Source organism: Pristiophorus japonicus, chromosome 5 (assembly GCF_044704955.1).
Source record: "Pristiophorus japonicus isolate sPriJap1 chromosome 5, sPriJap1.hap1, whole genome shotgun sequence".
NCBI lineage: Eukaryota > Metazoa > Chordata > Chondrichthyes > Pristiophoridae > Pristiophorus > Pristiophorus japonicus.
Window position 1 is genome coordinate 220320290 of NC_091981.1, and position 27681 is coordinate 220347970.

The 27681-nt window shown below is 43.0% G+C and overlaps 1 protein-coding gene across 1 annotated transcript in view; it reads left to right on the top strand.

The window, feature by feature from the left end:
• The window catches only part of LOC139264141 (G patch domain-containing protein 8), a 139744-nt gene extending 112365 nt beyond the window's left edge, over positions 1-27379 (top strand). The window contains exons 4-5 of the mRNA XM_070880226.1: positions 14100-14230; positions 23293-27379. Coding sequence (XP_070736327.1) covers positions 14100-14230; positions 23293-27211 — 4050 coding nt within the window. The 3' untranslated portion in view covers positions 27212-27379. The remainder of the gene's footprint in view (positions 1-14099; positions 14231-23292) is intronic.
• The last annotated feature ends 302 nt before the right edge of the window (positions 27380-27681 follow it).

A 27681-nucleotide genomic window follows, 5' to 3' on the forward strand; every position in this document is an offset into this window, starting at 1 on the left:
TATTCCCTAGAGTTTAGGAGAATGAGATGTGATCTCATTGAAACATACAAAATTCTCACAAGGCTTCACAGGGTCAATGCAGGGAGGATGTTTCCTCTGGCTGAGGAGTCTAGAACCAGGGGTTACAGTCTCAGAATAAGAGGTCAGCCATTTAGGACCGAGATGAGGAGAAATTTCTCCACTCAGAGGATAGTGAATCTTTGGAATTCTCTACCCAGGGGGCTGTGGTTGCTCAGTTTTTGAGTATATTCAAGACAGAGATCAATAGATTTTTGGATATTAAGGGAATCAAGGGATATAGAGATAGTACAGGAAAGTGGAGTTGAGGTAGAAGATCAGCAATAATCTTATTGAATGGCAGGACAGGCTCCAAGGGCCGAATAGCCTGCTCCTAATTCTTATGTTATGTTCTTATGTGAAGCAATGTGTTGGTTATTGAGACTGTTGCTGCTGCTTCTCCAAGTCTTGCTCCATCCAGAACAAAGATGCAAGAATGGCACCAATAGTAAGTAATGAAAGCTCACTAAAGGGTTGTAATGCAACACAAATGTCAAAATAATGATCTGGAAACTGGAAACTCTCCTCACAAATCAGGCAGCTAACGATCGTCAGAGACAGTGCTACTTATTTTTGCTGACAGGTCTGGGGGAAACCGCGATTTAGAGTTAAAATGCAGTGGGGTCGGATGTGATGTAATTGGAGCACAACTTTAACCTTTTAATAAAGATCCCACTTGCCTGGGGCAGGTGTCTGACGTGCAGTCAAAACCTGTGAGTTAAAATTGTGGGGGGCGGGAAGGGTGCAGGCAGCCCCCAGAAGTGATTCTAATCCCTACCTGCCCCATTCCCGCCGGGCCGGCAGTGTTAAAATCCACTCTCAGGTCTCATGATTATTCTGTGAGAACAACGGCTGCAGTAGTGTGATTGTAGCTGGATGAAATTCTTGCCCAGTACTTTTTGTCCTCATGTTCTTTTAAATTACTGTTTTATTGATTTTCATTGCCTAGAGGTTACCCTATCCTTTCAGGAGTGCTAATATGCTGAGGGGTTTTATATTCAGGGGAATGCACACAATTATATATCCATCCAGAAATTCCAGCCTTACTGGTTACAATTCTAATATACTATCCCAAGGTACTAATACCCAAGGGACATATCACAGGTTCGATGACAATCTCATAGAAAAGCTTCTTGCTAGTTTATTACACAGCATTCTACGATCTTGCGTCTGATTCCTCCATCGTTTTCACCTTCTAACCTCTGTTATATAGGTATTACAATTCTCGCTATCTCTGTGTTGCCCTGTTTCCAAGGATGTTTTATCAGATTTCATGCCATTATATTGTAGCATCCTTTCCCTTTTGAGAAAAGAGTTCAGTCTATAACTCTCTCTGATGCCTTCAGGCCACATTCACAGCGCCCCCCCCCCCCCACCCCCCCACCTCCCCGCCCCCATTCCTGTCAGCACTAGATTGTCTGCTTATTTGTGTGCCAAGCATTCCAAGTATGTGTGTGGAATACTCCATTGAGGAAGCTACCACTGGCATGGGCATTATAGAGTGAGTGGCCTCCTGTACTGATAATTCTGTGATTCAGATTCTCTTTTTGTAAAATATAGGCAGAAATAAACCATCCTTAAGCAGCTCTATCAATTGTACTTTTTTCCCTACCCCTAAGGGGTAAGCCATTAAGGACCGAGATGAGGCGAAATTTCTTCACTCAGAGAGTTGTGAACCTGTGGAATTCCCTACCGCAGAGAGTTGTTGATGCCAGTTCATTGGATATATTCAAGAGGGAGTTAGATATGGCCCTTACGGCTAAAGGGATCAAGGGGTATGGAGAGAAAGCAGGAAAGGGGTACTGAGGTAAATGATCAGCCATGATCTTATTGAACGGTGGTGCAGGCTCAAAGGGCCGAATGGCCTACTCCTGCACCTATTTTCTATGTTTCTACTCAATTGTAGAGCTTTCTGTCTTCTCCTTTCCTGAAGGTGGTGACTGGGTGTTAGGCATGTACAGGTGTCAGCAGTCCTCCAGTACTTTACCCAAGTGACCATTCTTCAGGCAGCATTGTGGGAAATATCACAGGCAAGCCCGATCCTTACCTACTGACTGTTCACAGGTGTACTTTCCTACAATGGTCACTGCATGTGGCAGATGTTGCCCCTCTATAGTCCAGGTGTATATATCTAATGAGAGGCCCCCCTGCCAGCCTAACTGTCAAACTAAAAGCACCTTGGAATGTTGTTTCCACTGCTAGTTCCATTTTGTACCAAATCGCCCCAACTCTCTTTGCTCTATCTCCCTGCTCTCTAGACTCAGTGTCATGGTTGATGATGCATTTACCAACTGGGGAACTGATTGTTTTAATTCCTACTTGTTCCTATATGTTCTTTAAAAAATATACATCACCTACTTTTAAGCTGAATTTGCGATACATCTCACGATCTTCATATTGTTATTTAACACTCCCCATGAGTTTAATTATTTTGGGTAAAATCCAAGATCCCGCTTTTAAAATTGGATGAGAATTTATGTTGCACTGTGTTCCACAGAATAGCATATTGCCGGGGGGAATTGGGGATGCCACTGACTTCTCCAGATTGAGCTTGCTGAGTGTAGGTTAGCCATTCCTTCATGCTTTTAATATGAATGAAATATATATTGCCTCAGGTTAGAGAGAATAACTCATGAATAGTCTTATTAAAGTCGAAAGACTTCAAGGGACTGAATTGTGTATTCCAGCTAAAAATTCTTTCAAGTCAAATTTAATAAAATAATGTATTTATGTACCATGTGAAGAAGAGTGAATAAGCATGGAAAAAAGTAAGGGAATACGTAGTAGAATCTTAAATGTTTGCCAAATATTCCATTACAGAATATTTATATTAATTCATTGATGGGAAAAAGTGCTGTGAAAGGTATACAACTACATTGAGCTATACCCAAAGAGTACATTTGATTAAAAAAAAGAGATACTTAGATGCATTATACTGTCATCATTGAATTGTAGCATTTAGATGGTACAACAAACCTGCAAAACAAGCCCAAATACTTTATAATTCTTATCAACATAATGCTTAGATTACATTACATTACAGTCTTCAACCCTTGAGTGCATGTTTTTACACACCGTATGCTCTTTTGTTTGTGACATTTAATTTGATTGTTTGTTGTGCAGTTGTCAGTGATTCAACAGCCAACAGCACAGTACTTGGTCTCAGTATACAATGGCATTGTAAATATACAATATACAGTATACAATGGCAGTATACAATGGCATTGTCCCAGTATACAATGGGGCCTAGAAGAGCCGAGTGCCCAGGGGTAGCATGGGCCAGCCCACACTGCGATATGTGCGTGCACTGGGTCCGTGCAGCAGAGCAGGTCTCCAGTCATCCTGCTTAACCCTTGCCACTGGATAAAAAACTAGCTCTGTGGTGGCTGATGTGCAACGGTCACCACACGTTAAAAAAAATACACGCACAGGCATCTTCCACCCCTTCAATTGGAGTTCAGGACTGGAACATCGGGTCCTTCATTGAAACATCTGTGAACCCATGTGGAAGCAAGTCATCCTGGTTTCAGGGACCACCTATGATGACAATGCCATTTATAAAAAGATTTTTATGTTGATAGAAAGATATTATTGAGTCTAATTCCATGATTAATGAACAGTTCCTATACAGTTGGAGATGATAGCAGACTGATGTAAAGTACCAAATATTCATTTAATCCAATTCAGTTCCCTGCTGTGCCATCTTTAAACATAGAAACATAGAAACATAGAAAATAGGTGCAGGAGCAGGCCATTCAGCCCTTCTAGCCTGCACCGCCATTCAATGAGTTCATGGCTGAACATGAAACTTCAGTACCCCCTTCCTGCTTTCTCGCCATACCCCTTGTTCCCCCGAGTAGTAAGGACTTCATCTAACTCCCTTTTGAATATATTTAGTGAATTGGCCTCAACTACTTTCTGTGGTAGAGAATTCCACAGGTTCACCACTCTCTGGGTGAAGAAGTTTCTCCTCATCTCGGTCCTAAATGGCTTACCCCTTATCCTCAGACTGTGACCCCTGGTTCTGGACTTCCCCAACATTGGGAACATTCTTCCTGCATCTAACCTGTCTAAACCCGTCAGAATTTTAAACGTTTCTATGAGGTCCCCTCTCATTCTTCTGAACTCCAGTGAATACAAGCCCAGTTGATCCAGTCTTTCTTGATAGGTCAATCCCACCATCCCAGGAATCAGTCAGGTGAATCTTCGCTGCACTCCCTCAATAGCAAGAATGTCCTTCCTCAAGTTAGGAGACCAAAACTGTACACAATACTCCAGGTGTGGCCTCACCAAGGCCCTGTACAACTGTAGCAACACCTCCCTGCCCCTGTACTCAAATCCCCTCGCTATGAAGGCCAACATGCCATTTGCTTTCTTAACCGCCTGCTGTACCTGCATGCCAACCTTCAATGACTGATGTACCATGACACCCAGGTCTCGTTGCACCTTCCCTTTTCCTAATCTGTCACCATTCAGATAATAGTCTGTCTCTCTGTTTTTACCACCGAAGTGGATAACCTCACATTTATCCACATTATACTTCATCTGCCATGCATTTGCCCAAGTCACTCTGCAGCCTCATAGCATCCTCCTCGCAGCTCACACTGCCACCCAACTTAGTGTCATCCGCAAATTTGGAGATACTACATTTAATCCCCTCGTCTAAATCATTAATGTACAATGTAAACAGCTGGGGCCCCAGCACAGAACCTTGCGGTACCCCACAAGTCACTGCCTGCCATTCTGAAAAGTACTCATTTACTCCTACTCTTTGCTTCCTGTCTGACAACCAGTTCTCAATCCACGTCAGCACACTACCCCCAATCCCATGTGCTTTAACTTTGCACATTAATCTCTTGTGTGGGATCTTGTCGAAAGCCTTCTGAAAGTCCAAATATATCACATCAACTGGTTCTCCTTTGTCCACTTTACTGGAAACATCCTCAAAAAATTCCAGAAGATTTGTCAAGCATGATTTCCCTTTCACAAATCCATGCTGACTTGGACCTATCATGTCACCATTTTCCAAATGCGCTGCTATGACATCCTTAATAATTGATTCCTTCATTTTACCCACTACTGAGGTCAGGCTGACCGGTCTATAGAAACATAGAAACATAGAAACATAGAAAATAGGTGCAGGAGTAGGCCATTCAGCCCTTCTAGCCTGCACCGCCATTCAATGAGTTCATGGCTGAACATGAAACTTCAGTACCCCCTTCCTGCTTTCTCGCCATAACCCTTGATCCCCCGAGTAGTAAGGACTTCATCTAACTCCCTTTTGAATATATTTAGTGAATTGGCCTCAACTACTTTCTGTGGTAGAGAATTCCACAGGTTCACCACTCTCTGGGTGAAGAAGTTTCTCCTCATCTCGGTCCTAAATGGCTTACCCCTTATCCTCAGACTGTGACCCCTGGTTCTGGACTTCCCCAACATTGGGAACATTCTTTCTGCATCTAACCTGTCTAAACCCGTCAGAATTTTAAACGTTTCTATGAGATCCCCTCTCATTCTTCTGAACTCCAGTGAATACAAGCCCAGTTGATCCAATCTTTCTTGATAGGTCAGTCCCGCCATCCCGGGAATCAGTCTGGTGAACCTTCGCTGCACTCCCTCAATAGCAAGAATGTCCTTCCTCAAGTTAGGAGACCAAAACTGTACACAATACTCCAGGTGTGGCCTCACCAAGGCCCTGTACAACTGTAGCAACACCTCCCTGCCCCTGTATTCAAATCCCCTCGCTATGAAGGCCAACATGCCATTTGCTTTCTTAACCGCCTGCTGTACCTGCATGCCAACCTTCAATGACTGATGTACCATGACACCCAGGTCTCGTTGCACCTTCCCTTTTCCTAATCTGTCACCATTCAGATAATAGTCTGTCTCTCTGTTTTTACCACCAAAGTGGATAACCTCACATTTATCCACATTATACTTCATCTGCCATGCATTTGCCCACTCACCTAACCTATCCAAGTCACTCTGCAGCCTAATAGCATCCTCCTCGCAGCTCACACTGCCACCCAACTTAGTATCATCTGCAAATTTGGAGATACTGCATTTAATCCCCTCGTCTAAATCATTAATGTACAATGTAAACAGCTGGGGCCCCAGCACAGAACCTTGCGGCACTCCACTAGTCACTGCCTGCCATTCTGAAAAGTACCCGTTTACTCCTACTCTTTGCTTCCTGTCTGACAACCAGTTCTCAATCCACATCAGCACACTACCCCCAATCCCATGTGCTTTAACTTTGCACATTAATCTCTTGTGTGGGACCTTGTCGAAAGCCTTCTGAAAGTCCAAATATACCACATCAACTGGTTCTCCTTTGTCCACTTTACTGGAAACATCCTCAAAAAATTCCAGAAGATTTGTCAAGCATGATTTCCCTTTCACAAATCCATGCTGACTTGGACCTATCATGTCACCATTTTCCAGATGCACTGCTATGACATCCTTAATAATTGATTCCATCATTTTACCCACTACTGAGGTCAGGCTGACCGGTCTATAATTCCCTGTTTTCTCTCTCCCTCCTTTTTTAAAAAGTGGGGTTACATTGGCTACCCTCCACTCCATAGGAACTGATCCAGAGTCAATGGAATGTTGGAAAATGACTGTCAATGCATCCGCTATTTCCAAGGCCACCTCCTTAAGTACTCTAGGATGCAATCCATCAGGCCCTGGGGATTTATCGGCCTTCAATCCCATCAATTTCCCCAAAACAATTTCCCGACTAATAAAGATTTCCCTCAGTTCCCCCTCCTTACTAGACCCTCTGACCCCTTTTATATCCGGAAGGTTGTTTGTATCCTCCTTAGTGAATACCGAACCAAAGTACTTGTTCAATTGGTCCGCCATTTCTTTGTTCCCCGTTATGACTTCCCCTGATTCTGACTGCAGTGGACCTACGTTTGTCTTCACCAACCTTTTTCTCTTTACATACCTATAGAAACTTTTGCAATCCGCCTTAATGTTCCCTGCAAGCTTCTTCTCGTACTCCATTTTCCCTGTCCTAATCAAACCCTTTGTCCTCCTCTGCTGAGTTCTAAATTTCTCCCAGTCCCCAGGTTCGCTGCTATTTCTGGCCAATTTGTATGCCACTTCCTTGGCTTTAATACTATCCCTGATTTCCCTAGATAGCCACGGGTGAGCCACCTTCCCCTTTTTATTTTTACGCCAGACAGGAATGTACAATTGTTGTACTTCATCCATGCGGTCTCTAAATGTCTGCCATTGCCCATCCACAGTCAACCCCCTAAGTATCATTCGCCAATCTATCCTAGCCAATTCACGCCTCATACCTTCAAAGTTACCCTTCTTTAAGTTCTGGACCATGGTCTCTGAAATTACTGTTTCATTCTCCATCCTAATGCAGAATTCCACCATATTATGGTCACTCTTCCCCAAGGGGCCTCGCACAATGAGATTGCTAATTAATCCTCTCTCATTACACAACACCCAGTCTAAGATGGCCTCCCCCCTAGTTGGTTCCTCAACATATTGGTCTAGAAAACCATCCCTTATGCACTCCAGGAAATCCTCCTCCACCGTATTGCTTCCAGTTTGGCTAGCCCAATCTATGTGCATATTAAAGTCACCCATTATAACTGCTACACCTTTATTGCATGCACCCCTAATTTCCTGTTTGATGCCCTCCCCAACATCCCTATTACTGTTTGGAGGTCTGTACACAACTCCTACTAACGTTTTTTGCCCTTTGGTGTTCTGCAGCTCTACCCATATAGATTCCACATCATCCAAGCTAATGTCTTTCCTAACTATTGCATTAATCTCCTCTTTAACCAGCAATGCTACCCCACCTCCTTTTCCTTTTATTCTATCCTTCCTGAATGTTGAATACCCCTGAATGTTGAGTTCCCAGCCCTGATCATCCTGGAGCCACGTCTCCGTAATCCCAATCACATCATATTTGTTAACATCTATTTGCACAATTAATTCATCCACCTTATTGCGGATACTCCTTGCATTCAGACACAAAGCCTTCAGGCTTGTTTTATTAACACCCTTTGTCCTTTTAGAATTTTGCTGTACAGTGGCCCTTTTTGTTCTTTGCCTTGGGTTTCTCTGCCCTCCACCTTTCCTCATCTCCTTTCTGTCTTTTGCTTTTGTCTCCTTTTTGTTTCCCTCTGTCTCCCTGCATTGGTTCCTATAATTCCCTGTTTTCTCTCTCCCTCCTTTTTTAAAAAGTGGGGTTACATTGGCTACCCTCCACTCGATAGGAACTGATCCAGAGTCAATGGAATGTTGGAAAATGACTGTCAATGCATCCGCTATTTCCAAGGCCACCTCCTTAAGTACTCTGGGATGCAATCCATCAGGCCCTGGGGATTTATCGGCCTTCAATCCCATCAATTTCCCCAACACAATTTCCCGACTAATAAAGATTTCCCTCAGTTCCTCCTCCTTACGGGACTCTCTGACCCCTTTTATATCCGGAAGGTTGTTTGTGTCCTCCTTAGTGAATACCGAACCAAAGTACTTGTTCAATTGGTATGCCATTTCTTTGTTCCCCGTTATGACTTCCCCTGATTCTGACTGCAGGGGACCTACGTTTGTCTTTACTAACCTTTTTCTCTTTACATACCTACAGAAACTTTTGCAATCCGCCTTAATGTTCCCTGCAAGCTTTTTCTCGTACTCCATTTTCCCTGCCCTAATCAAACCCTTTGTCCTCCTCTGCTGAGTTGTAAATTTCTCCCAGTCCCCGGGTTCACTGCTATTTCTGGCCAATTTGTATGCCACTTCCTTGGCTTTAATACTATCCCTGATTTCCCTTGATAGCCACGGTTGAGCCACCTTCCCTTTTTTATTTTTACGCCAGACAGGAATGTACAATTGTTGTAATTCATCCATGCGGTCTCTAAATGTCTGCCATTGCCCATCCACAGTCAACCCCTTAAGTATCATTCGCCAATCTATCCTAGCCAATTCACGCCTCATACCTTCAAAGTTACCCTTCTTTAAGTTCTGGACCATGGTCTCTGAATTAACTGTTTCATTCTCCATCCTAATGCAGAATTCCACCATATTATGGTCACTTTTCCCCAAGAGATTGCTAATTAATCCTCTCTCATTACACAACACCCAGTCTAAGATGGCCTCCCCCCTAGTTGGTTCCTCGACATATTGGTCGAGAAAACCATCCCTTATGCACTCCAGGAAATCCTCCTCCACCGCATTGCTTCCAGTTTGGCTCGTCCAATCTATGTGCATATTAAAGTCACCCATTATAACTGCTGCACCTTTATTGCATGCACCCCTAATTTCCTGTTTGATGCCCTCCCCAACATCACTACTACTGTTTGGAGGTCTGTACACAACTCCCACTAACGTTTTTTGCCCTTTGGTGTTCTGCAGCTCTACCCATATAGATTCCACATCATCCAAGCTAATGTCTTTCCTAACTATTGCATTAATCTCCTCTTTAACCAGCAATGCTACCTCACCTCCTTTTCCTTTTATTCTATCCTTCCTGAATGTTGAATACCCCTGGATGTTGAGTTCCCAGCCCTGATCATCCTGGAGCCACGTCTCCGTAATCCCAATCACATCATATTTGTTGACATCTATTTATCCACCTTATTGCGGATACTCCTTGCATTAAGACATAAAGCCTTCAGGCTTGTTTTTTTAACACCCTTTGTCCTTTTAGAATTTTGCTGTACAGTGGCCCTTTTTGTTCTTTGCTTTGGGTTTCTCTATTCTTCCTATGTTAATTTACTATAATTTCGTGTACTCAATAAATGCTATACCATTCAATTTCCTACATTATACCATGGTTTAGGGATTGGAGAAATATTTGTAATATTGTCATTCATGTGATAATTAATCAGGGGTTGGGATAACGTCCCTACCAGTCTTTCAGCCCCTGGCCAACTAAAGACAAAAATCTCCTCTCACTCATCACCAAAAAAGAGCTTCAGAGTGGGGCTATAATGCTTCAGCTGGCAAGCACCCATTGTGCTAAAGCACAAGATTCAATATATTAATATTAGAGCTCTCCCCATAAGACTAAGTGATTGGTGGAGGCAGGGCTGCTGGGTGAACCTCTTAATATAGCGACACCCTGCATTCTTGCCATTTTTGTTTTGTCCTTCAATGGCCAGATCAGGCCAGAAGACTTAAGTCCCCAATGGCTCAGAGTTTAAAAAATAGGATGGCAAGCTTTAGGCAGCCAAGAGCTCTGAATGGGGCGTAGACCATTTGGGCTGAATGACCTGTTTCTGTGCTGTGCACTCGGTCTAACTTTATGTAATTATGCCAAGACTGCATTATCGGCTCCAACAGTCTAATGCTTTTTACCCCATGTGATCAAATAGAAGCGGACTATTGAAAATGATTATATGTTATTGTACAGAAATTGTTTCTACAATATGTCCTTTATCCAAGCAGACTGCCAATCCAGTATAACATACATGCACAGACACTTAAATCAGGTTAGGAATATAATTGTGGTGCTGTTAGAGCAAAAGCAGGAATCAACATTTCTCTTGTGAAATACTACAAAGAAATCAACAGTTCCTATACAGTTGGAGATCTTAGCAGATTGAAGTAAAGTAACTATGGGGAAAATTGCATAGAGCCCCGTTTGGGGACAGTAACAGCTGTGGGGTGGGAGTTCCTGCGCCAGGCGTGGAAGCCCCGCCTCGCTCGCAATATTGGGGTTTCCGCCGCCGAGAGCAAGTGGTGCGCAAAATAACGTGCTCTACTTGCTCTGTGGGTTGCGAGCGGGGCGGAAGCAAAAGGTGAGGGGCGCAGCTCTTCATGCTGGTACGTGCAGTGCTGCCGCGTAGAGGGGGCCCTCCCTTTCATTAAAGTGGAGGGCCAAGCTGCTGACTCTGCGGGTCCCTACCTGGACCACCAGGGAGCGGGGTGCTGTGGCATCAGCCCGGCACCCAAGCGGAGTGCCGGGCTGCCAGATTGTAGCACGGACCCCACGTTCCATGGTGCAATGGACCGATTTTTTTTTGTTGCAAGCACCACCTCCCCTTTAATTAACGTCTGCGAGCGGCCTACAGCCCGGTACGCGCCCCATGAAGCTGTCGCTGTCATTACCCAGTGCAGCTTCGGAGTGGGGGGGGGAATACCCAATTTTCATTCCAGGGCAAAAATGGGTTACTGCGTATGGTGGACGTCGTCATCGCTGGCACAGTGAAGCGGGGAGATACCGCTTACCGCTGCCGCTAAACACCTGCAGAATTTTCTGTGAGTCATTAGCGGCACTGTGCCCAGGCAAAACTTTTTTTCACCCCAATCCAAATTTCTTCCCCCAAATGTTCAGTTAATCCAATTCAGTTCCCTGCTGTACCATTTTTAAACTCTTCCTATGTTAATAGTAATTCATTGCTGCAAACTTCCGCTCAAATCTTCCTCTGTCCCCCACCGTGCCCAGTCTCTGGGCAGGTGCAGTATGTCCAAAGTTTCCTGTGTCTGTCAAGGCTTTCCTGCACCCCATTTTGGTGTCCCAGGCTTGCTGCCATCCTCAGCACAGGCCCACCTCCTAGCAAGGCCTTACATCATGTAACAGGGGTAGAAACAGGAGTGAAGCTCCTTTCCTAAGAGACCTGCAGCTACAATCCTGGCTGCCTTTCTGGAGTCTCCTAGCTGCTACTCTTCAGCAGCTGCCTGAAGGCTCCAAAGCCAGAAGATCTGGTTGGAGATGGTAAGAACACAATCCCACTTATCCTAGGATTCCTTTTTAGCTTGGTGTTGGGTCTCGAACCCTCCAGTGTGAGGAGAGCACTTGCACAAACCCCACCACCAGCTTTTCGGACAGCTCTGCATCTGGATGCCTCATGTATGTAACTTCAAAAAATTGAACCTGAAAGGCCAGAAATGCTAATTATCGTACGCTGGGCTAGTGCGTATTGCATTATAAAAATCCCCAGAAATTCTGGAGCGTGGTAAAGGGGACAGAGACACTGCCTCAAAGAGTCTGCCCCTTTTTTTCCTCAGGCAAAAGTGAGGAAAGTTAGCCCTCTGGTGCAATTTGAACTCCCTTCTCCACTAGGATAGAATAGACGATACGTGTGCAGAAATGGTGCTTAAAAGCTTTCAAAAATAGCTATCAGAAATTCTATTTGACTACTACATTTATTTAGATGATTGATCTTGATGCTTATACAATTACTTTGGTCCCGATCAATGTGATAATTCAGCTATTTACTAGAATATCCAGGACACTTATTTTGCCCATTGTACTTTGGTAGCCTACTGTAATTGTATGCAGATTAAGATAAAAGTGATATAATCCCCTCCCCTGTTCCTGAACAATGCTCTGGACATCCAACATTCCTGTAACGTAGTTACCGCCGCCACTAAACTCCCGCAGAAATTAGCGGGAGTCATTAGTGGCGCCGTGCCCGGATGAAATGTCACTCATCATTGTTTTGCAGGATAATAATTATACTTACAACAGCAGCAAGTTTACTATAAATCATGAAATTCCATTTTACACAATAATAAATGGTCTCAAAATATTCAAATGCTACAAAATCCTCTCAAAATTGCTGGTTAGATAATGGTGAATGTTTCCACCATCTGCAAAGTCTCATGGGATTATACAAAAGGCTGTGGTTTTGAGAACAAACCATTTTTAGAACAACATATTTGTGCAACTGAAAGAATTATTTAGTCGGGTATCACATCAATGACTATTGTTGTTTGCTAATCTTTTTAAAATATCGTCAACTAATTAACTTGGCCAAGCTTTATGAAGCTAGAAGAAAGAAAGGCTGTTTGGTGTTGCAAAGGATACTTTTCTGTGGTTGATGCCAAGGTTTCATTGTCAGGGCGAGTTAAGGGGAAACAATACCATGCACATGCCTTGGGAGAGATTATAACAATCGCTCAATCCCAATTCTCCTGCCTCATCACTATTAGCATTAATAAGCACAGAAAAATTGAACCTTTTGTTGTGTACATATATTGATCTTAAAACCCTGGATAGAAATATAATTTTGCCTGCCTTGTAATGCTTTCTGTGTGTTCACTTGTTCTCTCACTGCTTTGTATTTTTACTTTGTTTTGTTTTTACGGTGTGACATTTTCAGCTGATGTGTTGAAAACAAAATACTACTCTGCACAAAAGTGCTTCTAATTTTTGGAGCGCAGATCACCAGAGTGAGTTCCCTTATACTAGTGTATATAGCTGTACTTCTTTATGTCTCCCATTTCCTTGATGCCTGCATCGTTAGTGTAAACATGCTATGAGCAGTTTGGTGTTCTGTTTTTAGTGCTGGTTTGTTTGCTTTGCTGGTTGTCATGTGGACTGTAAGTAGTGAAATGGCATTTGCTCTCCACTGCCTGCTTTCTGCAGTGCCAGAAAAGCATTACATTCTTTCCTTGACAGGTAGAAACTCCATTTTCTTTTTTGCTCTTCCCACAAATATGTTTGCAGATGAACAACATACAGTGACAGCTGAAATGCAGTGCGTGACACATAAGGAAAACCTTGCAGCGGGTTCCTCTGCCATTTTTCAGATTTAACAGGTGAAACAAAGCCTCTTGCACATGGTTGGGACAAAGACCAAAGCTGCACTGTTCCAGTTTTTTTGCCTGCTGTATGCTTGGACACCAGAGATTAGATCATTTGCTTTTCCATGCTTCTTACTGTCTGTCATGTGGTACTAAATTCAAACACGATAATAGTCTTTTGGGCCCCAAATATTATTTGTAGACCTTGGCTTTATCAACATTTTGGATGATTTGTGTCATCTGCTGCAGCAGTTTCAAAAATGCAAGCTATAAAGAAAGATTTGAGTTGATTTAAATGAACGTTTGCGTATATCATAAAACCGCATTTTGACTCCATTTTATATCAATTTTTAATGAGTGAATGGAGGCACACTTTGAAACCAGGAACAAATTACGTTTGCCATTGCTGTTTGAAACTGCTCAGTACATTTGGTTGGCCTGAAGTGAACATATTTTCCACTTAGAAGTTAATTGTGTAAGATCAAGGGTAACTGACATCAGAACTGATCACTGCATATTCTGCATTTCTGTAACAGAGACTGAAAGAACTAAAACAAAGAGAATTTGCTCGAAATGTAGCTTCAAGATCAAGAAAAGATGAAAAGAAACAGGAAAAGGCGCTCAAACGTCTCCATCAGCTCGCAGAGCTACGGAAACAGTCAGAATGGTCAGTACACACAATATTTGAGCTATACATCTTTTGTATCAAATTTAAACCCATTTTACATTCTTAGATGTTTATTTTCCAAATTTCAGAGTCATGGTACCGTGAAATCTATAAAGACCATTTGATAGTTTTAGCTACTCTATTGTGAAAAATAATATTGAAAATGTTTTTTATTATTACGCTTTTATATTGCAGCCCGGATCATGGGACAGTAAGTGAACTGAGTTGCTCCCTTACATCTACCTTGCCAACATACCACTGGTCTTCCTGTAACTGGCTCCATGGTGTGGGCCTGTCATTCTGTGTGTGCTCATGTGCGGAGTAGTGAAGTCATGACTACCACTGCTCTACCGACAGTAAATGTACCTCTTCAGCATCATCATGGCATCCCTTATACACACATGTAATGACATCATAACATTCCTACAAGGAGAATAGCATGATGACATTGCCGGTAGACTAGCATCAGTCGGGAAGAGCCGGTAAAAAAGATGGGTTGCACTGGCCACCAGTCTTAAAATATTTGCCAGGTTGACCTTAGTGTAGTTGTCAGCTGTAGAAGAACCACATGGCAGAAGGTGATGGCTGAATACCAACAGAAAGGAACTTAAGAGTAGTTTCTGGTGGTGTAATTGTGCATTGACCAAATTCTTCATTTGGTTAAAAAGAGCTAATACATGTAAAATTAAAATATATATTTAAAAATATTACATGGGATTAATATCCAGATATAGCATTGGTGTGTTTGACTATTACTGCTAGTTCTGATATTGTACATTTTCAGATTATTGCATGGATAATTCTTCTTATAATGTTGTTGGAATAAAATCTAAATTTTATCTGAAACACAAAAGGTTAGTATGCAGGTACAGCAAGTGATCAGGAAGGCCAATGGAAACTTGGCCTTTATTGCAAAGGGGATGGAGTATAAAAGCAGGGAAGTTGTATCGGGTATTGGTGAGGCCACACCTGGAATACTGCGTGCAGTTTTGGTTTCCATATTTATGAAAGGATATACTTGCTTTGGAGGCAGTTCAGAGAAGGTTCACTAGGTTGATTCCAAAGATGAGGGGATTGACTTATGAGGATAGGTTAAGTAGTTTGGGTCTCTACTCATTGGAATTCAGAAGAATGAGAGGTGATCTTATCGAAATGTATAAGATTATGAGGGGGCTTGACAAAGTGGATGCAGAGAGGATGTTTCCACTGATGGGGGAGACTAGAACTAGAAGAAATAATCTTAGAATAAGGGGCCACCCATTTAAAACTGAGGAGTTAAGGGAATAAGGGGTTATGGGGAGCGGGCAGGGAAGTGAACCTGAGTCCATGATCGGATCAGCCATGATCATATTAAATGGCGGAGCAGGTTCGAGGGATCGTATGGCCTACTCCTACTCCTATTTCTTATATTCTTATGTTCTTATGTTCAATATTGTGTTTTTTTTAAATTGAGAAACCAGGGTGAAGGACCAAGGCCATAGTGGAGGACGTTGCAGATGGTGCTAAATACATGATTCACCAAAGTGTTCAAGAGCAGAGTTTGAGAGATGTATAACATAGACAACAGGACCATTAGTAGAATGGATATGCTGAAAACCATGTGGGCAATCATGGATTAGACCAGAGCGTTCGTGGTAATGGATCATTTGAGAGTTAATAACAGCTTCCATAACATTAGAAAGGACCAATACAAAAGCAATAGGGTGATAGTTACAGCAGAAAGTAATGAATATAGCATTGACTTTGAGCCAATACAGGTTGCGCATTTAATTTATACGCGCTGCAGTCTTATTGCCTTTTATGTTGATAAAAATGGTAACAGTACTGTAAAGACTCAAGTGTCTGGTTACTGTAAACTCACTCAGGTGCAACCTGATCCATCTTTATTCCAGGCCCCAGAGTGCCAGCGTGACAAAGACACCCAGCTTATATACAGGTGACCAAGAACACATGCCACATGTGTACAGCCTGATGACCTCCGACCGCGGCACCCTCTGGTGTCTGGTGACCCCCAAGTATTAATACATAACAACATCCCCCTCTTAAAATCTTAACAACAGTCTTTTTACAAATTAAGATGATCTGGGGCTTTCCTCTCACGAGTTGATCGTCTCAGTTCAACTTTGGCTCTGGGCGAGCATTCTGAATCCGTTGAGACTGAGGGCTGAGTAGCCGATCTGATGGGAATGGTCATGACCACATCAGAGATTGAAGGTTCAGAGTCAGTAATGTCAGCAGAGTCCTCTGATGAATGAACAATGGTTGATTGGTCACTGACTGCATCTTTCTCACTCGGTTCCAGTTCATCCGTTTCCTGCATGTTTGCCCATTCTTGAGCACGACAATAAACACTCTGTTACCTTCCTTGGCTGTAACAGTGCCGATGATCTACTTTGGACCTTGACCATAGTTCAATACATAAACCGGATCGTTGACCAAGATGTCACGTGACACATGTCACGATCATGACACCATTGCTGACTTTGACGTCTGTTTTCAACACGATCATTCAAATCAGGATGAACAAGACAAAGCCTGGTCTTAGAAACATAGAAACATAGAAAATAGGTGCAGGAGTAGGCCATTCGGCCCTTCTAGCCTGCACCGCCATTCAATGAGTTCATGGCTGAACATGTAACTTCAGTACCCCATTCCTGCTTTCTCGCCATACCCCTTGATCCCCCGAGTAGTAACGACTTCATCTAACTCCTTTTTGAATATATTTAGTGAATTGGTCTCAACAACTTTCTGTGGTAGAGAATTCCACAGGTTCACCACTCTCTGGGTGAAGAAGTTTCTCCTCATCTCGGTCCTAAATGGCTTACCCCTTATCCTTAGACTGTGACCCCTGGTTCTGGACTTCCCCAACATTGGGAACATTCTTCCTGCATCTAACCTGTCTAAACCCATCAGAATTTTTAACGTTTCTATGAGGTCCCCTCTCATTCTTCTGAACTCCAGTGAATACAAGCCCAGTTGATCCAGTCTTTCTTGATAGGTCAGTCCCGCCATCCCGGGAATCAGTCTGGTGAACCTTCGCTGCACTCCCTCAATAGCAAGAATATCCTTCCTCAGGTTAGGAGAGCAAAACTGTATACAATACTCCAGGTGTGGCCTCACCAAGGCCTTGTACAACTGTAGCAACACCTCCCTGCCCCTGTACTCAAATCCCCTCGCTATGAAGGCCAACATGCCATTTGCTTTCTTAACCGCCTGCTGTACCTGCATGCCAACCTTCAATGACTGATGTACCATGACACCCAGGTCTCGTTACACATCCCCTTTTCCTAATCTGTCACCATTCAGATAATAGTCTGTCTCTCTGTTTTTACCACCAAAGTGGATAACCTCACATTTATCCACATTATACTTCATCTGCCATGCATTTGCCCACTCACCTAACCTATCCAAGTTGCTCTGCAGCCTCATAGCATCCTCCTCACAGCTCACACTGCCACCCAACTTAGTGTCATCCGCAAATTTGGAGATACTACATTTAATCCCCTCGTCTAAATCATTAATGTACAATGTAAACAGCTGGGGCCCCAGCACAGAACCTTGCGGTACCCCACTAGTCACTGCCTGCCATTCTGAAAAGTACCCATTTACTCCTACTCTTTGCTTCCTGTCTGACAACCAGTTCTCAATCCACGTCAGCACACTACCCCCAATCCCATGTGCTTTAACTTTGCACATTAATCTCTTGTGTGGAACCTTGTCGAAAGCCTTCTGAAAGTCCAAAAATGCCACATCAACTGGTTCTCCTTTGTCCACGCTACTGGAAACATCCTCAAAAAATTCCAGAAGATTTGTCAAGCATGATTTCCCTTTCACAAATCCATGCTGACTTGGACCTATCATGTCACCTCTTTCCAAATGCGCTGCTATGACATCCTTAATAATTGATTCCATCATTTTACCCACTACTGATGTCAGGCTGACCAGTCTATAATTCCCTGTTTTCTCTCTTCCCTCCTTTTTTAAAAAGTGGGGTTACATTGGCTACCCTCCACTCCATAGGAACTGATCCAGAGTCAATGGAATGTTGGAAAATGACTGTCAATGCATCCGCTATTTCCAAGGCCACCTCCTTAAGTACTCTGGGATGCAGTCCATCAGGCCCTGGGGATTTATCGGCCTTCAATCTCATCAATTTCCCCAACACAATTTCCCGACTAATAAGGATTTCCCTCAGTTCCTCCTCCTTACTAGACCCTCTGACCCCTTTTATATCCGGAAGGTTGTTTGTGTCCTTAGTGAATACCGAACCAAAGTACTTGTTCAATTGGTCCGCCATTTCTTTGTTCCCCGCTATGACTTCCCCTGATTCTGACTGCAGGGGACCTACGTTTGTCTTTACTAACCTTTTTCTCTTTACATATCTATAGATTTCTTGAGATTTCTCTTCATCAGTAGTTCAGCAGGATGAACCCCAGTAAGCGTATGAGGTCTTGAACTGTAACTGAGCAATATACATGACAACCGTCTCTGCAGTGAGCCCTGAGTTACACGTTTCATACTTTGCTTGATCATTTGAACGGCACGTTCTGCTTGAACATTAGAAGCAGGCTTGAATGGAGCTGATCTCACATGTCTGATGCCATTGAGTTTCATGAACTCCTGGAACTCAAGACTTGTGAAGCAAGATCCATTGTCACTCACAACAATGTCAGGCAAACCATGAGTAGCAAACATGATACGAAGGCTCTCAAATGGTAGCTGTAGATGTGCTGGATGACATAATAACACACTCTATCCACTTAGAATATGCATCTACTAAGACATAAAACATCTTTCCTCGGAACGGACCCGCAAAATCAATGTGGATCCTCGACCATGGTTTGGATGGCCACATCCAAAGACTCAGCGGAGATTCCGTTAGTACTTTACTTAGCTGCATGCAAGTATTGCACTAATGCACGCATGATTCCAGATCAGAGTCAATTCATGAGACCTAGCAATGGACTTCATCATGACAATACCAGGATGAGTGCTATGAAGTTCACGTACAAATTTTTCTCTACCTTTTTTTAGGCATGATTACACAATTACCCCACAGTAAACAGTCTGACTGAATGAACAGCTCATCCTTGCGATGGTTGTAAGGTTTGGTCTCCTCACAAATCTCCATAGATATGGCAGACCAATCACCACTGAGTACACACCATTTCACAACTGGTAAAATAGGGCCATGGCTGATCCAGATCCTAACTTGTTGAGCAGTGACAGGGGTTCCTTCACTCTCAAAAGCATCCATTACTAACAGTAGATCTGCAGGTTGAGGCATCTCCATCTCAGTTGTGGGTAAGGGCAGACGACTCAGTGCATCGGCACAATTCTCAGTACTAGGCCTATGACGGATGACGTAATCATAGGCAGACAATGTCAGCATCCACCTTTGAATGTGGGATGATGCATTGGTATTAATACCTTTGTTTTCTGCAAACAATGAAATGAGTGGCTTGTGATCCTTTTCTAGTTCAAAACGAAGACCAAACAGGTACTAGTGCATTTTTATTTACCCCATACACACAGGCCAAAGCTTCTTTCTCTACCATACTGTAAGCTCTTTCCGCTTTAGACAGACTTCTCGAAGCATATACAACAGGTTGTAGCTTGCCCGATTCATTTGCTTGTTGGAGTACGCAGCCAACCCCATATGATGAAGCATCACAGGCCAATACAAGACGCTTACATGGATCATAATGAACAAGCAACTTGTTTGAACATAGCAGATTCTTAGCTTTCTCAAAGGCTCTATCTTGAGACGCACCCCAGACCCAGTTGTCGCCTTTTCTTAGTAACACATGCAGTGGCTCTAGTAAAGTGCTCAATCTGGGTAAGAAATTACCAAAGTAGTTGAGTAATTCAAGGAACAAACACAGCTCCATCACATTCTGAGGCCTGGGTACATTTTTGATGGCCTCGGTTTTTGAATCAGTGGGCCTGATGCCATCAGCAGCAATCTTCTTCCCGAGGAATTCGACTTCAGGTGCCATGAATACACACTTTGAGTGTTTCAGCCTGAGTCCCACATTGTCCAGAAACTGCAGGACTTCAAGATTGTTCAGATGTTCAGCAGTGTCGTGATCTGTGACCAGAATGCCATCTTGAAACACGACAGTTCTAGGAACGGACTTCAGTAAACTCTCCATATTCCTCTGAAATATGGCTACAGCTGAACAAATCCCAAAAGGACACCTGTTGTAGACAAACAGTCTTTTATGGGTGTTGATGCAGGTGAGTTTCTTCGAAGTGTCGACAAGCTGCTAGGTCATATAGGCCGATGTCAGATCCAGTTTCATGAACGACTTTCCACCAGCTAGCATGGCAAACAGGTCATCAGCCCTCGGTAATGGATACTGATCCTGTTTCGAAAATCATAACCTTGTAGTCTCCACAAATCCTGACAGTCATCACTCTTCAACACAGGAACAATGCGACTAGCCCACTCGTTAAACTCGACCGGTGATATGATCCCTTCACGCTGGAGTCTGTCAAGCTCAATTTCAACCTGCTCCCTCATCATGTACGGAACAGACCGAGCTTTGTGATATACAGGCCTTGCATTGGAGTCCAGGTGAATCTGCACCTTGGCTCCCTTAAAATTACCAATGCCTGGTTCAAACAAAGAAGGAAACTTTTTCAATGCTTGAGCACACGAAGTATCATCCGCCAAGGACAACATCTTGACATCATTCCAGTTCAGCTTGATTTTCTTGAGCCAATTCCTGCCGAACAGCGTTGGACCATTATCTGGGACGATGCATAATGGTAGCTCGTGAACCACACCGTCATATGACACCTCGATTGCTGCACTGCCAAATACTGGTATGAGTTCCTTAGTGTAAGTACGCAACCTGGCATTGACTGGACTCAGCTTCAGTTTCGCAGCCTTAGTGTCCCACAGCTTGTCGAATGTCCTTTGGCTCATTATCGACTGGCTCACACCCGTGTCCAGCTCCATTGATATGGGCACGCCATTCAGCTTCACATTAACGACTATCGCGAACGCTTGCTCAGGAACGAACACAGTCCATTCACTTCCTCCTCGGGTTGCGTATCAGGGCTATCACTGAACTGGTCCTTATCAACCACATGGTGAGCCGCACCACGCTTGCTCCGTTGTGGACATATCCTGTGCCTCACTTTCGAACATCAATTGCATGAGTATCGTCTAAACTGATACTGATGAGGCCGATGATTGCCCCCACAACGCCAACAGGGTGAAATCTGGATCAAACCAGTCGGTGGGCTCTGAGCAGCGGCAGGTTTCACGTAAGCAGCTCTGCCCAAAGACGACGCCATCTTGTTTACAGTACTTGCCGTGGAACTCCGACTCGTCAATGGTATCTGCCTCAAATTATCATCCATCGTCATGCATGCCTGGGCAGTCACGATGGCCTTTTTCAAATCCAGCATCTCTGTAGCCAACAGCTTCTTGAGGATCGCATCATGGTTGATGCCTATCACGAAGACATCACGCAGCATGTCTTCCAGCATGTTCCCGAAATTACATAGCTCAGCAAGACGTCGCAGGTTGGCGACAAATCCCGACACATCCTGGCCCTCAGCATGAACATGTATGTAGAAACTGTAGCGTGATATGATGATCCCCTCTTTTGGCTTCAGATGGTTACCCACCAATGTACACAATTCCTCGTACCCTTTTTCCGCTGGACGTACAGGCGAGAGAAGATTCTTCATGAGGCCATAAATTTTCGGACCACAAACGGTGAGGAGGACTGCCCTGCGCTTAACTGCATAGACCTCTGCCTCCATGCCCTTGGCCACAAAATACTGATCCAGGCGGTCGACAAAATCCGCCCAATACTCGCCCTCCATGAACATCTCCAGGATTCCAATCGTGCCCATTGTGCTTGCGAAGGTTCTTAAATTACCTCGTCACCAATTATAATGACTCAAGAGTCTGGTTACTGTAAACTCACTCAGGTGCAACCTGATCCATCTTTATTCCAGCCCCAGAGTGCCAACATGACAAAGACACCCAGCTTATATACATGTGACCAAGCACACATGCCACATGCATACAGCCTGATGACCTCCGACCGCGGCGCCCTCTGGTGTGTGTTGACCCCCCAAGCATTAATACATAACAGGTACAATAATGTATAACCTTTTCATTACTTACATAAGATGACCAAAAGTTACTAATTATGCAATTGAATAGGTTCTCAGAACAGTATGAGTGAAAGATCCTTTGATATGTTGTTCTAAATCTTTCATCAGTTATTTCTTGCTCATTTAACGATATAATTGAGTGATGCTCAGATAATTGACTAGTATTTCAGTTCTATGAGCTTTTTTCTTTATCCCTTTTCAATCGACATTCATCACATAGAAGTGGTTGTGGAGATAGTCTTCTTTCACCTTTGACTCCTTTATGCAGACCTCAGGTAATGTGGAGAATGCCCTGGAGTGAACCAAAAGTAATGTACCCAATTTGCAGTCATTTTCACTTGGGAGTTGGTTAATCAATGGAAAAGTCCTGGACAACAGCTTAATAATGCAACATAAACTTCTGATTGAAGGCAGGTTGTGAATAATAATCTCCCACTGATGCAGGTAATTAGCTAGAGCAACAATGTTATGCCAAGGTAAAATTCAGTCATTGTGGGAATACTGTAAACGAGCCCAATATGCTCAGTGTGAAACTAGAAGCAATAAAAATTGTTGTTTCATTCTATGAAGGTTGCAGCAGGTCTATTGGTCATGTGTTTTTGTCACACTGGGATATTCTTAAGGTGCAGTCATAAACCACACACAGCTCTTTTTGGTACAGTGGTGTAAAATAATATTCATTAACTGCTTATTTTTATTTTTATGCAATGTATAAATATTGAAGCATTTTTAAATAGAGCAATGATCATTTAGAAAATTTTCTTCATAATTATTGGTTACCCAAAGATACTGAAATTATAAAAGAAATCTAAATAGTTATCCAAATAAAGGAACCAAATGAAATGAAGTTATATTTTGAACTTTAATCCCACTTTTTATTACAAGGTAACTTATCACACATTTTGTTTGGTTTTACACAGTGCTCCAGGAAGTGGCCCCATGTTCAAACCTACAACGGTGGCCATTGACAGTCACTCAAAAAGAGCTGCTGCTGGATCCATTGCCAAAGGCAGAGATAGCGGAAGAAAGAGCAATACCAGGGCCTCATTCAGAAAAGAAGAGGCACTGAAAAAAAATCTGGAAAATAGCCTGCAATATCCCCCATGTGGTAATCAGTGTGCTCATGATAAATCTACAGTACAGATACAAGGGCGGTTAGGCTTAAAGCCCTTTAGTCTGTTTACAAATAAAAGCAGCCCATGTATCCCCAACCACAAGGGTAGTGTCTCATTTTCTTTCTCCAAAAAAGCTCCATTGAAGCTAGAGTCATCAGCTTCGGTTTTCAATGACACTGCTGAAGAAAAGCATTGTGGAGATGAACCACAGAATCACAAAGGGATAGCAGCAGCTGAGGCAGAAATGTCAGAGATACCTACAGGGATAAATAGCACTGCACACACTGACAATTATGAGCAAACCAAACAGTCTCAGGTGGACAGTGCCATTGGAAGTAATCCTTTTGCAAGAGTGAAAAAACTGAAGGCACTCATGTTGAAGGAGAATAAGGATGAAGCAGAAAAGGAATACTACTGTTATACTCCTACACATTGCAAAACCAAGACAAATTTCCCTTTCTTGTTTTTCATGAAATCATCTGAGAAGGCAGATGTAGACAAAGTGGCAGCTCATAATGACAAAATTAAAGCGTCTCAGACTGATGACTCTGACTTTAAATGTTCCATGATCTCAGAAATTGAGGGTGAAAAGCACGAGGTCACAGATACCAAGAAAATGGTAGCACCACGATTAAATTCTCCTGCTCGTCAGCAGACAACCAAACAAGAGGATGGGAGAACACTGGATCAGGATGTTTGCAAGACGAAAGGCGAAGAACCATCCGTGCTTAATGAAAAACAGAATGAGTCCATTCTACCAGCTAAAGAAAAGTTGGGCAGGGTGGAACCATCAAACCGGCCAAAGCAAATAACTGGACCTTTTCTCCCGGTTTTAAGTCGAGATGAATCAACTACACTTCAATGGCCGTCCGAACTTTTACTCTTCACTCAGACTGAGCCATCCCTTTCATACAGCTGCAATCCATTGTATTTTGATTTTAAACTGTCAAGAAATAAAAACCGAGAGAATGGTACTGCAGGACCGGAACCCAATAAGGAGTGTCAGCAAAATACAGCTGTTGTTATTGAAGGAGATAATGGAACAGGTGTAACTAAAGAACAAAATAGAAGTGTAGAAAACGAGGAGGATCTGAACCTGGGAAAACCAGTCGTATCACGCAAATCAAAGAAAAGAAAGAACCACAACAAATCCAGCAAGAAATCTAAGCAGAAATCAAAATCTGGCTATGCAGAAAATGCAAGCAAACATAAGAAAGAAAAGAAATACAAGCATAATCTGAAAAAAGAGGGTGAATATGCACGGAAAATGGCAGGGCCAGGGTCACAGAGTACTGAAGAAAATTTGAAGGAGAAAAAGCATTCCAAGCTAACCCCAAAAAGATCTTTACAGGGTGAGCATTCTGGCACTAGTGAGGAACTGGAGCAAATCAGCAGCAGCATTATCAACAAGAAACAATCAGTTTCTCCTCTTGATTTAGGCAACAAAAAGCTGAAAGTGTCACCGAGTAATTCTTTAAGTAGTTCCAAAGAAACATGTGAAGATCAAAAGGTGCACACATCCAGCCTAAACCTGAACAACAATGACACTGATAGCACCGGGGAGCACCACAGAAAGTGTCGTAAATCATCTTCACATTGTAGCTATGAAGATGATTTAGAAAGTAATAGAGGTGCTTGTCAAAAATCCAGAAGCTATTCATCTTCCCATGGTTCATCATTTAGGTCATCTTCTGATACCTCAAGTGACCGCAGTAGGACTAGTCACAGTAGCAGAAATTATTCTGATAGATCAAGTGATTACAGTAACAGAAGTCGGTCTCGACATTGTTCAAAAAGACATCATAGGTCATATTATGATTACAAATGTCATTCTAGACATAAAAAGAAAAGGCACCGCTATTCGTCAGTGTCATCATTATCCTCCGATGATGATCATTACCATAGGAAAAGAAGTGGCAGTCGAAGCAGATATCGAGGCAGTGCCCAAGGTAGGACTCACACATGCACAAAAGGCCGAATGCACAGCAGAAGCAGAAACTCCAGCAGCAGCCGACCTCACAGTCGAAGTAGAAGTAGATATAGGAGCAGGTCAAAGCATAGCTGGAATAGACAAGAAAGTCCCATTAGTGATTACTTAAGCAGCAGACATCCCAGTTTGAAAAGGTCGTGTTCTAGAAATAAGGAAGAGTGCAGGCAAGAAATATCTAGTGAGAGGCAGCCAAGACACAGGAGCTCCAGGTCTTTCTCCAAAGGCAGAGTCTATCATATAAAGTCATCTCATTTATACCACGACTATCATGAGGTAAAAAGAGACTCAGGAAAGCACCATGGAACGATAAAGAATGAAGCTACAATGCGGAATTACAACCCAATGTCACCTAGTTTATTCCAGAAGAGCATGAGCATTGATTGTTCCATTCTCCCACAGAAGGAAATTATTCAAGTTGAAAAAAAATCTCTGATTGCAAAGCACCTTTTAGAAAAAGTGCAATGTAAAAAAATTGAAGAGAAACCAACTACCGCAGAAGACTTGCTGCCATCAATATCAAATACACTGGGTCTGAAGTTGAAGGATCCTCCACAAGGTTATTTTGGCCCCAGGCTTCCTCCCTCCATGGATAATATGACATTGTTGTCTTTAATTGGAAAATTAGCTACAACAAAAAAAGTAGGTGCGAAGATAGATGATACTTGCAAAGGGGATAACGATGACAAAGCAGATGAGCCTGAACACTCGGAATGGAACGAAAATGGAACTGCATCGACTATCGTCCAAGAAGAGAGCCTTCGCCTCAAAGAAGTACATGAGGATAAAACAGATGTAGATCAAGGATCAGTGTGCAGTATAATAGAAAGTGCTGAGGAAAAACAGTTAGGCCTTACGATATTCCAAGTGCAGCCTGCTGAAGAAAATGTTACCCCAGTCCCTGAAGATATGTCCAGTGTTGTTTCCTCCACTGTAGATGTGTTTACTGATGATTCAATGGCGGTCAAAGAAGATAATTCCCAAATGACGTTTTATGATTCTAGTGATATCAATTCTGTTCCAATGGAAGAGGTTATGTTTGATTATTACAACACCAACTCACAGAGTGTTGATGAAATGAACCCTCAATTTAAGGAGCGGTCTAAATCAATTTCACCCCCTCTGACTAGTCAACCTATAATCTTCACACCTGAAGAAATGGAAAAATATAGCAAATTACAGTTACAGGCACAGCAGCATATCCAGCAACAGCTTCTCGCCAAACAAGTCAAGACTTTCCCATCGCCAGCAGCAGCAGTTACGTTCTCTCCGGTACCAGCATTTCAACCCATTTCCCTTCAGCAGCCTTCTGCTGCCGCCGCTGCTGCTGCTGCTGCTTCTTCCGTCACCACTGTTCACCACACTCTCCTCCAGCATCATACTGCTGCCACTCTTACAGCTGCGCTCCACCCTAATGCCCACCATCAAGCGATGGCCCAGTTTCACCACATCACTCAGCCACATATCACACCCTTCTCTTTTTCTCCAATTGCTCAGACTATTTTTCCTGCTCACCCTGCCACCTTCCTAGCCGGCCACCCGCTGCACTTCATCCCTGCAGCAGCTATCCACCCAGCCCACCTGGCACTTCATCCATTGCCACATGCCACTCTCTGTCCAACTCTGTTTGCCCCTCACCCAGCCACAGCTGCTGCTTCAGCTATCCACCTCCACCCTTTTCTCCATCCCTTGTTCCCAGGGCATGATCTGCAACATCGCTCGGCTCCGAACACTTGAGACATACGCTAGGAAGAAAAATATAATAAATAAGATGTTTAGAGTAATCTTCAATACTTTGGTTCATTCATGGTGGCAACATGTGTACACTGGACAGCCAAAAAGTACATGCTATAAAAGTCGTTGTCTCAAAGTTTTTGATTGGTCTTTCCGAGCTGAAGTATTCTATGTGGGTTCTTGTCAAAGTTTAGCTTTTTTTGAATGAAGTTCTTAGAGGATGACACTCAATGCCCTGTGCATTATAATAGTCATAAATTCCATCTGCCTTAGTACTAACAATAATTATGTTAAAGTGTCATGGTATTTTCCAGATGCTCTCCTCAAATTTGCCCTTAGGATAGAACAATCTTTCGTTAGAACACTAGGGTCATTGATCAGTTTTCATTATTTTAAATGCTTCAAATCCAAGGTGTTAAAGTATGGATTTATATCACACTTTCCTTATAACTGTTTTCCAGATATGCTGTCTC